The sequence below is a fragment of the Arvicola amphibius genome, chromosome 8 (genome assembly GCF_903992535.2).
Source record: "Arvicola amphibius chromosome 8, mArvAmp1.2, whole genome shotgun sequence".
Taxonomy (NCBI): domain Eukaryota; kingdom Metazoa; phylum Chordata; class Mammalia; order Rodentia; family Cricetidae; genus Arvicola; species Arvicola amphibius.
In genome coordinates, this window is record NC_052054.1 from 99,543,025 (window position 1) to 99,555,663 (window position 12,639).

Consider the following 12,639-nt stretch of genomic DNA (forward strand, 5'->3'; position numbering starts at 1 on the left):
CTGGAGGAATTCTTTGTTGCAGCAAATTAAAATGATATTTATTTGATCTTCATTTATTTTTTATTATTGTATTTTTAAATTTGTTTGGGGGATACTTCAAACTTTTAAAATGGTAAGAGGAACTGAAGAGATGATTCAGCAATTGGAGCAGAGGACCTGGCTTCTGTTCTTAGCCCCGACAGTAGCTCATAACTCTAGAACTCTGGGTACAGAGGATTCTGTGTCTTCTCCGTGTGTCCACTGGCACATGGTAATCCTTAGCTATGCCGTGAATTCAAGGCCAACCTGAAAAAAGTACGTAATAATAGAAAAAAATAACCTTCTCTTGCCATCTGAGATCACTGTAATGCCCTTTTATAATCCTATGTCATCAAACTCATTGAACACCATTGTTCTTATTCACTGCATGGTCTCTGCACCTTTTCTCCAGGATGCATGCACATGCATTAGGAATACCACTTCTCAGACCACTAGGCCTGCTAGATCACATCCCAGCCTGGGCTGTGGGATTGTAATGACCATTAAGATTGGGACACTCACTCGGCCACGCGGTGGTGGCGCACATCTTTAATCCCAGCACTCGGGAGGCAGAGGCAGGCGGATCTATGTGAGTTCAAGGCCAGCCTGGTCTACAGAGCGAGTGCCAGGACAGGCTCCAGAGCTACACAGACAAATCCTGTCTCAAAAAACAAAAACAAAACATAAAAAAGATTGGGACACTCCACTTGAAGATGGCATTCTCATGAACAAGATGCCATAAGACCCTACTGTACCCGGCAGTCTACATGAGAGAGGATTTACATGCAGCTGCTAACCACATACCAACTGAGGGATGTCAGTGACCCCAGAGACCCCGGGTGGGTGAGGTTACATCTGATGTCTCCAGTCCTCACATTTGGATTTCCTCAATATTTAGGAACTTGATATTCAAAACATTTGGAGACTACAGGTTGCTTAGCTGTTGACTTAGTCTGGTTTGTTGGCGGTTTCCTCATGAGTAGTCAGGCCCTAGTTTTGTTGTGGAGGGAATGTCAAAGAACTCACTGCAACTTCCTAGGCAGCGTGTGATTCATTGGCCCTGTCACTTACATTTCCTTCTATCGTTTGATTAAATATGATGTAACTCTTTCATTCTTCATGATCAGGAGTCATTGGGGGAATTTGGGACAGCAGGCATGTTCTTTTGTCAGATTTTCTTACCTACTTAGTTACCACTGTGATGGGTTCCTTTTGTGTTTTTTTGTTTTTGTTTTTGTTTTTTTGAGACAGGATTTTGCTGTAGCTTTGGAGCCTGTCCTGGAACTCGCTCTGTAGACCAAGCTGGCCTCTGCCTCCCAAGTGCTGGGATTAAAGGCGTGCGCCAGCACTGCCCGGCCTGGTTTCCTAATTGTAGTTCTTTTTCTGTCACCCCTTCCACATCCTCAGTATCTGCTGTGAGGAAATACTCTCCCTGTATATGATTTTTTGTGTGTTTATCTGTGTGTGTTGAAAGTTGTGGGTTCCTGCTGTCAGGGTCCCACTGCTTCTACAGGGCTGTGTGGTGACAGCTCAGCCTTTCTCACACTCTCCCTGTGGGCACTTATAGGACTGATACTGTGAGCAGCCTTGCCTGCTCCCCTGTTGGCCTATTACAGTTACCATGGTTTGCTTCAAACCCTACCAATGTCTGTCACCCCCACTTTCAGGGAGTCACAAGCCATATTCAGCTTTAGGTTAAACTTGGAAGGGAGACTGTCTTCGTTCTTGGGGCAGAGAATTCTGAATTGCCAGTTTGTTTTCTTTCACCCAGTACAGACTTGAGCATCTTCGGATTCTGGCTCTGTGTTCTAAAGAGCAGCTTGCTATTTCTGTGGCATGGTTCTTGTTTCTCTACAGGGTCTGGTTTTTGTCTGCTTGCTGATGTGGTCTTGAGCTTTGCCAAGTGTGTGTGTACCTGGGGCCAGACCGTGTGCCTTTGTCCTCAGTCGCCTGGAGCTGTGTGAAGCCCTTTGTCCCTGTCGCTGTGCAGTCTCCAGTCAGTGCCAGTTCTCTGCTCTCCTTGGGCTCCCAAGGCTGTGGCTCATGCGCCCCCTTTCTCAGTGTGTTCAGCCCACACATGTTCATCTGCCATCTTCCGAGTATTGATCGGTTGTCTTTCCTGCCCTTTTATCTGCTGTCCTTATCATTGAGCTTTCAATTTAATCATTGTCTTTTTTGTTGTTTCTAGAGTTTATACTTTCAACTTTGCAAAATTAGTTTTGCTATACAAATTTTTGAAACAGTCTCAAAGTAATCTGATGACTGCGGTGGCTGTCTTAGGGTCTGCTTTACTGCCTCTCACTGCTGTTGTTTGATCTTTTTGTCTCTGCAGCCTGGCAGGTGTTGTCTCAGTCTTCTCTCACTGTGCCTGTCTCTTGTCCCTTTTGTTTGTATTTGATTAAGAATGTAAAGATAGTTTTAGACTTTAACAGTGCTACTCACCCGCAAGGAGATGCACTACACTGTCATCTGGTCAGCAGTAAAGTGAAGGCAGACCACCAGAATCCATTCTAAGGCCACACAAATGGCTGGGCTGATGCGTTTGCAGTTAAAGCATGTTTAGCAGGGTTGCCTCTTGTCAGTTTCATCCCTTCTGTGTGTGCTGCTGCTAGAAGCTCTGTTCAGTGCCTTATTGCTGCTGCTGCTGCTGCTGCTGCTGCTGCTGCTGCTGCTGCTGCTGCTGCTGCGAGTTGAGGAGACTCCAGGAGACTGATGTGTTGACTGTAAGCTCCCCCTGCTCTTTGTCCTGACATCCTGAAACACAGCCCCTGCCTGCCTGAATCTCTGTGAGTGGAGGACTTATTCACCATCCCTCTGTGCTTGTAGGGGAGGGCAGAGTTGTTCTGAGCCAGCTAGTCATCCAAAAGCTAAACGTAGGTAGGTGGTTGTGTGGTGAGCTTGACACCATCCCTGTCATTGTGTTCTTATGGCTTTCTGCATTCTAAAGTTCTGCTGGGTGGTGTCTTGTCAACTTGATACAGGCTTTGGGGGGAAGGAATCTCAATTGAAAAAAAAATGCCCCTACCAAATTGGTCTTTGGGCAAACCTTTGAACATTTTTTTGATTGTTGATTATTATGGGAAGGCCCAGCTCACTATGGGTAGTACTACCCCAGGGCAGATGGTCTTAGATAGTATAAGAAAGTAGGCTAATCAAGTGGAAGAAGCCAGTAAGCAGCACTCCTCTATTTCCTGTGCCTCAGTTCCTACCCCTAGAGTCCTGCCTTGAGTTCCTGCCCCAACTTCCCTGGGACAGGAACTATATAAGATGAAATAATAAACTCTTTGCTCCCCAAGTTGTCTTTGGTCATGGTGTTTTATTACAGCAATAGTAACCCTAAGACAATATACTAAGACAAATACTGAATAACAAAGAGAGTCTATAGCATTGAACATGTGAATTAAAGTAAATGTTAGAAATGTTTAAGATTTTAAACAAATAATTGGAAAAATCTATTATTTCTGGGTATTTTTAAAAATAAGTTTTGTTTTTAAAAGATTCAACATAGATATATAATGTGATACATAATATGTATATATGCTATCACATATATATCTTGTGTGTGTGTGTGTGTGTGTGTGTGTGTGTGTGTGATGGCTGTGATGTCACCAGCTTTCAGGAGATACAAGTCATGGACACTGGTGTCAACTAAGTGTCACCCAGGTCTCCTCAGTTCTTCACTCCGTTCTTCTGTGCCAGGGCCCCACCCAGACTCCACGGCACAGACTCCAGTTCTCTCTCTGCAGTGCTGCATGTGTCCCTTGTCCTCAGTCACAGTTTAAGAAACCTGCAGTGCAGTCTCAGGTGGGCACTGGTTCAGTGAATGACCAGTGTGGCCATTTGTTGACCTTTATTGCCCCGTGTCTTTCCTCTGAAGTGTCGCTCTGTCTTTGTACTGTGTGTTCCTCAAGCTTCCTCTTTGTTGGTTGAAAACTGTAACCGTTTAGAGGAATGTTGGCTTGTTTGTTTGTTTGTCTTTTAAGAAAAGTAAGTTGTTTTCATTAAAAATGATGGGTTGAAATGAAGCATGGTAATAATAACGACTTTCTTCTTAGAGTCAGAATTTTCTTTGCTATTAAAGACATGAACAATTATCACAAAATTTCCCTCTGGAAATTGCATTATGGATGAGTCAGAGATGAACGCATGAAGGCCCTCTGTCTGTTTCTCACCTAGCTATTGACAGTCTGGGAATTGTAGCTTTCACAAAGGCTTTCTCTGGCAGCGGAACTGTCTTCCAGCCACTGTGCTCAAACCTCAAACAATTCTGACTTAGTGATTTGCTTACACTGCCCTGGCAAGCACTACTGTCATTGCTGTTGGGGAGCCAACACCGCCTCACCCAACTCCCGGGAAGCATAGAGTGCCACCAGCAAGATAGTGAGTCCAGCCAAGCACTTGAGACCACAATGTTAAGATACTTCATGTCATGAGGAGGGAGGCTAGTGAAAAGGAGCAAACTGGATGGGTATAAAGAGGTACAGGAGCTGTGCTCCCTAGTACTATGGGAAGGTCAAGGAGGTATAGTCAGACTCTTCTTTGGGCCGCCAGCTCATAAATAACCACACAGAGACTTATTATTATGAATGCTAGGCATATAGCTTAGGTTTGTTCCTAACTAGCTCTTACATCTTAAAGTAACCCACTATATTTATCTACATTCTATCATGTGGCATTACCTCTCTTCCATCTTGCACCCATTTCTTCTCCATGTCTCCTGGCATCCCCCTGTGCCTAGAGCCCTCCTCCTCTTCCATTCTTTCCCAGAAATCCCCCTTATACCTCCTGGCTAGCTATTGGCCATTCAATTTTTTATTACACCAATCACAGCAATACACCTTCACACAGTATACAAATATCCCACAACAAGGAAGGAAGCTCGGGGTTTTGCTTTGATGACTGCGTGGGGTCTCAGGTGAACCTTGAGGAAAAGTGTCAGGAGAGTGGGAACTGGCTAGCCAGTATTTTCTGAATTTGTTACTTGATTTTTGTTATTAAAAACCAAACTTTTTGTGAATTGATTGGCAAGGAGTAAGTGAGAGTAAGTTCAAAAGATGGGGGCAGAAGACAGAATGAGGACTAGAGCGGGGGCTCAGGCCATGATACACAGAGGCCCAGCTGTTCCACTGGGGCCATGCTTGGGACTGTCCCTGCTCATTTCGGAAGACTTAGTTGGTTTTTTGTTTGTTTGTCTTTGGTTTTGTGTTTTGTTTTGTTTTGGTTTTTTTTTTTTTTTGTAATGGCAGCAAAACACTTGATAAAAACAACATTAGGGAAGAATTACTTATTTTCCTGAGAACTTCATGGGTGGCAGTCTATCCTGGCAAGGATGACAAGGTAGGGAACAACATCTAATATAGCAGTTAAGAAGCTGAGGAGAAGCCACAATTCCCAGGGACTTGTCCATGGTAGTCACTTCTTCCAGCTGGGCCCCAACTCCTACTTTCCACCACCACCCAAGCATCTCATCATACTATGTATCTACCCAGGGATCAGTCCACTCGTGGATCAGAACCGTCATGCTCTTGTTTTCAGAGGAAAAATAGAGGCACGCCCAGAGGTGCTTTACTGTCTTCTAGGTCGTTCCCAATTCAGACTAATGATCACAAGTCTGCCCTCGTTCACTTGGCACCCAAAGGTGGCTCTAAACATACTGTATACCCCTGCCTCCTACCTGTACGTGTGTTTACCAGTACTTCCTTCATCCATTTAACTCATTGTGATATCACAGCTCTGGCTGTGAAGAGTTGGTAGTTATCTCTACATACATGGCTTTGGCACACAAAACAATTTGTCCCTAGAAAAGTCCAACATCTGTTAGCAGCTGCCTTCAGAGGCACCTTGTCAGATGGTGTAGATCTCACTGATTTTAACAACGTGGTATGTAGGACCATGGGTTTGGAACTGTCACCATTGGGTAGACACCTGAAAACAGCAACTTCCAGAATCTGTCAGTAGCTAGTAGTTCAACAGGGACAAGAGAGTCCCATAAGCCCCTCCCTGATCTGTGGTTGACTGTTGACACTGACTCTCATACAGGAGCAGTGCAGGCAACCACAACTGCTGTGAGATTGTGTGTTCAGTGGCTCTGTCGTGCCCTGAAGATAGCATTCTGCAGCAATTTTCCTTTCTTCCCACTTCTATATTCCTTCTGTTCCCTCTTCCATGACGTTGTCTAAGAGGTCTATAAAGGGATGAGCACCCAGCCGTCACTTATTCTTAACACCTTGAGAGTCATGAGTCTCTGCATTCACTGGTATTCACTCACAGAGAAGATTCTCTGATTGAGTCAGAAGCATTTATCTATGAGTATAATCTTAAGTATTTAGAAGGCAGTTTGGTGTCAGGTCAGACAATAGTGGTAAGGTCTCCCTAAGAACCATGGTTTCCCAACCATGAGTTTGATAGTAAAGGTTTGTCATACCAGACATGTATTCTCCACTGTGGAGCAGGCTTCAACTCTGATCCAAGAGCTGTTGGTTACCCATAGTAGTAATGCCACTGTTGCATTTGTGGATGCATCTTGTCTCTCAAGTTTGCTTTATATTTTGTAGGGTTCGCACTTGGGTAAGACCACTGAGACCTCTTCTCACCCTTTAGTCAGCATAGCATTTCCAGCACTGGGAGAGTCATCTGACAGGGAAGAGACAGTTGCCTGGGTTCCAGTTTGATTTCTCTGTATCTTGAAACCAAGGTACATGGTGTCTTATCACTTAGTTCTGGTGGGTATCTGTTGTGGAAATATTCCTTCACACTGTATGAAGATGTGTGTGTCACTGTGCTTGGTTTAATAAATAACTGAATGGCCAATAGCTAGGCAGAAGGTGTAGGCAAAACTTCTGGGCAGAGAGAGCTCTAGGAAGGAGAAAGGCAGAGTCACCAGCCAGACACAGAGGAGACAGATGGGCAGTACAGAGTAAAGGTAACCAAGCCATGTAAAAGAGTGAGGATTTTAAATTATGGGTTAATTTAAGTTACAAGAACTAGTTAGGAACAAGTACAAGCTAAGGCCGAGCTTTCATAATTAATAAAAAGTCTCCATGTGGTTATTTGGGAACTGGCAGGCGACAGAAAAAGACTGGCTACAGTTAACCAAGAAGAATACTGAGAACCTGTATCGGGGCTTCTGTGACCAATAACTTATAAGGAGAGAGTTTGCATGTGGTAATATGGGATTTTTGTTCATGCTGCCTATGGAATAGTAGAAATATCTGGCAACTGTACATCTGCCAGAAGACTAAAATTTAGGTTGTGCAAAGAACTAAGAACAAATCTAAAACTTCAAGAAAACAGTTCAATTTAAAAAATGGGACTTGGAAATGAATAGAGAATTCTCAAAATAAGAAATATTAATAGCTAATAAATACTTTAGAAAGTAGTCAACATAATTTAGCCATTGGGGAAATACAAACTGAAACAACTGTGAAATTCCATCTCACCCCAGCCAGAATGGCTATTATCCAGAAGTCAGATGTCAGCAGATGCTGTTGAGATTGTGGGGAACAAAGCACTCTTAGTCACTGGTAGTGGGAGTGTGAATTGGTGCATCTCTATGGAAATCAGTGTGGAGGGTCCACAAAAAGCAACACATGGACCTGCCATATGACCCAAGTATACCACCCTGTGTATAGACCCTATTATATCCTGCTATAAAGATCCTGGCCCATCAGTGTTCATTGCTGTCTTGACACAATAGCCAGAAAATTAATCAGCCTATATATTTTGTCAACAGATGATGGCTTGAAAAAAAAAAGAAATGTGGTATATACAAAATGAAACTGCACTCAGCCGTAAAGAAAATGAAATTTTCAGGTACATGGATAAAATATATATAATCTCCCAAATGAGATGAGCCAGGGCCATAAGACAAATACCATACATTCTCTCTCATATGCAGGTCCAGCTTAGCCTCTTTATATCTGTGTGCTTAATTTGGAACATATGTAGAAGCCAGGAATTAGAAAGGAGGCGACACCTTAAGTGAGGGTGTCTTTTAGAACATAGGTGATATGAAAGAAAATGATATTGTTGGGTGTGGGTTGCTTTCAGTCAGAGTAGGGAGGTTGGAGATGTGGGTTGTGGATAGGAGAGTTAGCAGAAACTGGGTTTATGAAAAAGAAATATCAAAACCTCTGATTTTTTAAGTCAATTAGAAAATAAAGTTTAAGAAAGGAAGAGACTCCTGCATGGCTATAATGTTGCTTATAGAAGCCTTTGTATAGTAAATTATTACCATTTAAAGAGATTTGGAAAGAGCTTTGACTTCTTCCTGAACTGTCATTTTGAGTGTATGCCATACCTTTGTTTGGACCCAGTTTTGCTTGACTTAACAGTTTTTACAGTACTGATCTGATAGTGACAAATTCCTTTGGCTGACTAACTAAAAAATATTTATTTCAACTCAGTCTGAGAGGCATTTTCAATTGATACAAGATTCTAGCTTGACTGTTCTCACAACACCTGGAAGGTTCTCTATGCCTTGTGCCTGCATTGTTTCTCATGAGAAGTCTAGTCAACTCTTGTCTTTGGTCTTGTTGCCTCAGAATTCTTTCAGGGTGTTCTGTAGCCCTGTTAGTGCTGTTTTTAAGGGGTTCATTGTGATTTGCCTCTGTGTGGTTGTCTCTGTATCTTGCAGAGGTTTCTGAGTTACTGGGTGTGTTCTCTGTACCTTTCAAAGCATTTGGGAAAGGTTTCGCTATCCCTAGGGGTTTGGGGAATGTATTATATGTGCATTAGATGGAAGTTTTCATGGGTCACTGAAACTGTTTTGGCCATTTTCTTTCTATCCTATTTTGAGTCAGTTCTGTTATATCTTTGTGTTCACTATTTTCTATGCTGTTAAGAAATATGCTGTTGTTCCATTGTGTTATTTGGCTCTTCAAAGAAAGAGAAGACAAAGGAAATGTTGAAGCAGTGTATTGGGAGGAAGCAGAGAAGAGACAACTGGAAGGGGCAGGAGAGCCTGTGGCGTGCCTGGCAGGCAGTGGGGAGGACAGATCCAGGAGGCGTGAGGCCAGGCTAGAGAGCCTGGGAAGAGCCTGTGGCTACAAAGTGGACTGGCACTGCTCCTTTGCACCCAGCCATTGACAGGGAGGGTGTGGCCTGCCCTGAGTAGGGCAGTGCATCCCAAGGGCCCGTCCTTCGTAGCTTCACATTTGCGTGACAATCCCCCCCCCCCAATCCAATAGAATTGTACTTCAGGAATCTTATTTTTAAACTTGGAACTTCTGTCTTTCTGTTTTCCAGTTTTCCCTTATTCTGTCATCTGTCATTTTGTTCCCAGAACATATCGAGCACTTTCCTAACAGATGCTTTAGCGTCCCTGTTCACTAATCCATCATGTTCGTCATTCTGAGTCAGCCTGATTCTCCTCTGGCTGAGGGTCACATTTTCCACTTGCACATGTCTGGAAGTGCATCGCTGCTGCAGCACACTGTGAGTTTATGGTTTGGAATGCTAGATGTTCTATTCTGAGACAAGTGTTAGAAGTGTTCTGGCTGCACTGCAGTTACTTCACATCAGCATTAATCCTACGAGCAGTGAGTTTTAGTTTTCCAGGGCTCTAGCGTAGCCTGTTTTGGGGGACAGTATAACCTGAGATCTCTTATGCTCGTGTGTGTGAGGAGGGGCCAGTGGGAGCCCATCTGACCCACCACCTAAAGTGAGTAGCCATGGATTCTTTCTGCTCACAGCTCCTGGAGGTTTTGTCCAGGCTTGCAGGATATCACCTGTGCTGCCTGGACATTGTTTTCAGCTGAAGGCCAGTGGCCCTGACACATTCTGGAGCTCTTTCTTTGCTTAGATCTTATGTCCCTACCATACACTTTGGCCTGTTTAGGATCAGGTAGGACATGGGATTCAGCTTTCCAGTTTCTAAATGCTTCTAGTTAGAGAGAGAGGCCAGATGCTGGAGCTCACCCTGTTGGGAAGCTGCTGTTACTTGATGGCGCTTCGCCGGCAGGTCTCAGTTGTCAGCCTCGGTCCTGGAACACGGGGCCCGGAGGCCATATGTTACAAGTTGGCCCATGTCCAGTATATGGTCAGGGGAGGGCTTTTCTGCACTTGCTGCTTTGAACCTGAAGTGTCCACTCAGCTGGCTGTGGCATGTAGAGGGAGGTATCTTTTATGACTTTCAGAACCCCACTCCTTCATGTTACTTAAATCCAAAACTCAGTGGCTTCACTTAGGATACACAAGGTAACAAGACACCTTGCCATTGCTTCTCAGACTCCCAACCTTGGTGAAGCCCCATAGTCAGCTTGTGCACAGGCGGGTAAGGTGGTACCCTGTTTGCAAGGACAGCCAGCCTGAAGAGCAGCCAGTTTGCTCATCCTGGTGGGAGGCCCTGGAGACCAAGAGCAAGGAGAGGAGGTGCTGAGTCAGCTCCCTTGCCTAAGCCTCAGCACAGTAATCCAGACCAGAACTTCCACACTGTCAAGTTAGAGCCATGGAGGGCTGCTGTCTACACCTGCTGTTCAGGCTGTTTTGCTTCAGCAAGCAGTTCTGTTTCTGGGAGTTTATCCGAAGCATCTACAAAGGAGAAGCATTGTAGGGAGGAGTGGAGGCTGGAAACAGCAGGCATGGCAGCACAGGTCCACCTAGGCTGGAGCGGGTAGAATGAGGTGTCTAGGGACTTGGGCTTAGCATCCACTCCAGAGTTGGAACGAGTGCAGATTCTTGTGCTGTGTGCTTGAGGCAAGTGACTTACTCTTTTTTTGTTTTGTTTTGTTTTTTGTTGTTGTTTTTTGGAGATAGGATTTCTTTGTAGCTTTGGTGCCTTAGCTCCTATAGACCTGGCTGGCCTCGAATTCAGAGATCCACCTGCCTCTGCCTCCCGAGTGCTGGGATTAAAGGCGAGCCACCACCGCCCGGCAGTTTACTCTTTTTGAAAAAAAATAAAAAATATGTGCACATCCTGTAACATTCCCTGTGTCTCCAGCTGTCCAGGGCCCTGTCCAGAGGCAGTTGTGTCTTAGGCTTCATCTAGAGCCTTCTAGTGATCTGAATTGCTGGTTAAGATTCAGCATGGCTTTCAGCCCACAGATGAACAGTTAGCATCTAGGAACTTAGGGGTGCTGTGCCTTCTCCCCAGAACCTGGGGGCGCCCCTTACTGGATTTCATAAGCCAATTAAATGCTCCTGAAGAATTCCAGAGAGTGGGTTTTGTGAAGCAATTAGTAGACATTGGTGAGGCTCAGCAGGTTTTGAGGTTTTCAGCTAGTTTTTACCTGCTCTACTTTAAAACTCACTTCCAGCCTCTGCCTGCCCTCATGTGGCCTTTGTGGAGCATTCTGATGTCATACTGGGCAGGTCCCTGTCATGCCCTTTGCTTGTCTAGAGTTCTTTCTGAGCCCTGAGGCTGTTAACACCTGGGTTCTTGTTTGTGACATCCAACTATCCAGCTGGAGAAGGACAGTTGATGACAGACCAGAGGCCTCTCCCACGGCTTCCTTGCTTCCACAGTCGTTTCTTGCCTATACTCCTTCAGACCTGGACATTTCAGTGACTTCCCAAGGCCTGTGCCATCTTTCTTACCTGCCTGCACTTCCGCAGGACCTATGTTAAGCTCACACTCTCCCATCATGCACTCTTCAAAGCCAAGACCCTGGTGACCATGGTCTCTTAGTGATCTTGTCACTGATTCTCAAAGCCAGTCACCATTCACAATAGTCAAACAGGCAGTCAGGGCTTGAGAACAAGACATTCCCTAGTCTGGGTCCCCTCTGCCAGCTCTTGCTGAGTGCCACTGCTGTCTCTTGTCCCTCCTGTCCTTATTGACATCAGTGAGAAATCTACAGGTTTGTCCCATCTAGGCAGGGCTTCTCTGGGCAAGACTGCTTCATTGCAGTGGATCCCTGCTCTCGGGTATTCCCCTGGGTACTAGATGGGCAGTAGCTGACCAGCTAGGGGTTGGACAAGTGGTCTTTAAACAGTGTTTTAATGCCTTCCCCCCACAGCTGCCAGGCCGCAAGTACAGCCCTGGATACAATGAAGAGGTGGGTGACAAGTGGATCTGGCTGAAGTGAATGGTCCCCTCTGCCTAGCTGTGTCACAGCCATGAAGATGTCTGCTCTGCCCAACTCTGAAATCCAGAGCTTTACAAGACAACAGGAAAAAAAGCAATGATCGAGGTATTGCCTGAAGAAATGGTCAAAAGATCCAATCTTTCCTGTGCCTAGTTAGTTGATTGAAAGATTCAACTTCCATTGAAAAGGTTCTGGAACCTTCCAGTTTTATTTTGCAATCATCTGGGAAAAACAAAACAAAGCAGGTCTGCTCTGGGGGAGCAGCTCCCACTGGACGCCCCGTGTCCCCGTGCTGTCTTTTAGTCCTCTCAACTTCAAGAAATAAACCTGGCTCTATAGCTCCTCCTCCTGTGTCCGCACGTGCACACGTGCTTCACACACGCATGGACACACGCACACACGGTGGTGATGTGCAGCCCTTCATTTCTTCCCTGCAGTTTGCACTCACACACAATGTTGAAATGGTTTTCTGAAGCATTTCTTCTTTATCAGTGCACATTAGAGCAAAAAGGGAAAGAAGGACCCCCCCCCCCCCCAGCCCCAGACTAGTAGAATGGTGTCTTCTAGAGCAGGCTCACTTAATGGCATGGAATGT

General features: G+C 45.0%; 1 protein-coding gene across 1 annotated transcript in view; it reads left to right on the forward strand.

The window, feature by feature from the left end:
* The window catches only part of Ndufa10 (NADH:ubiquinone oxidoreductase subunit A10), a 38,853-nt gene extending 26,464 nt beyond the window's left edge, over positions 1-12,389 (forward strand). Inside the window, exon 10 of the mRNA XM_038340562.1 lies at positions 11,976-12,389. Coding sequence (XP_038196490.1) covers positions 11,976-12,044 — 69 coding nt within the window. The 3' untranslated portion in view covers positions 12,045-12,389. The remainder of the gene's footprint in view (positions 1-11,975) is intronic.
* Positions 12,390-12,639: the final 250 nt, after the last annotated feature.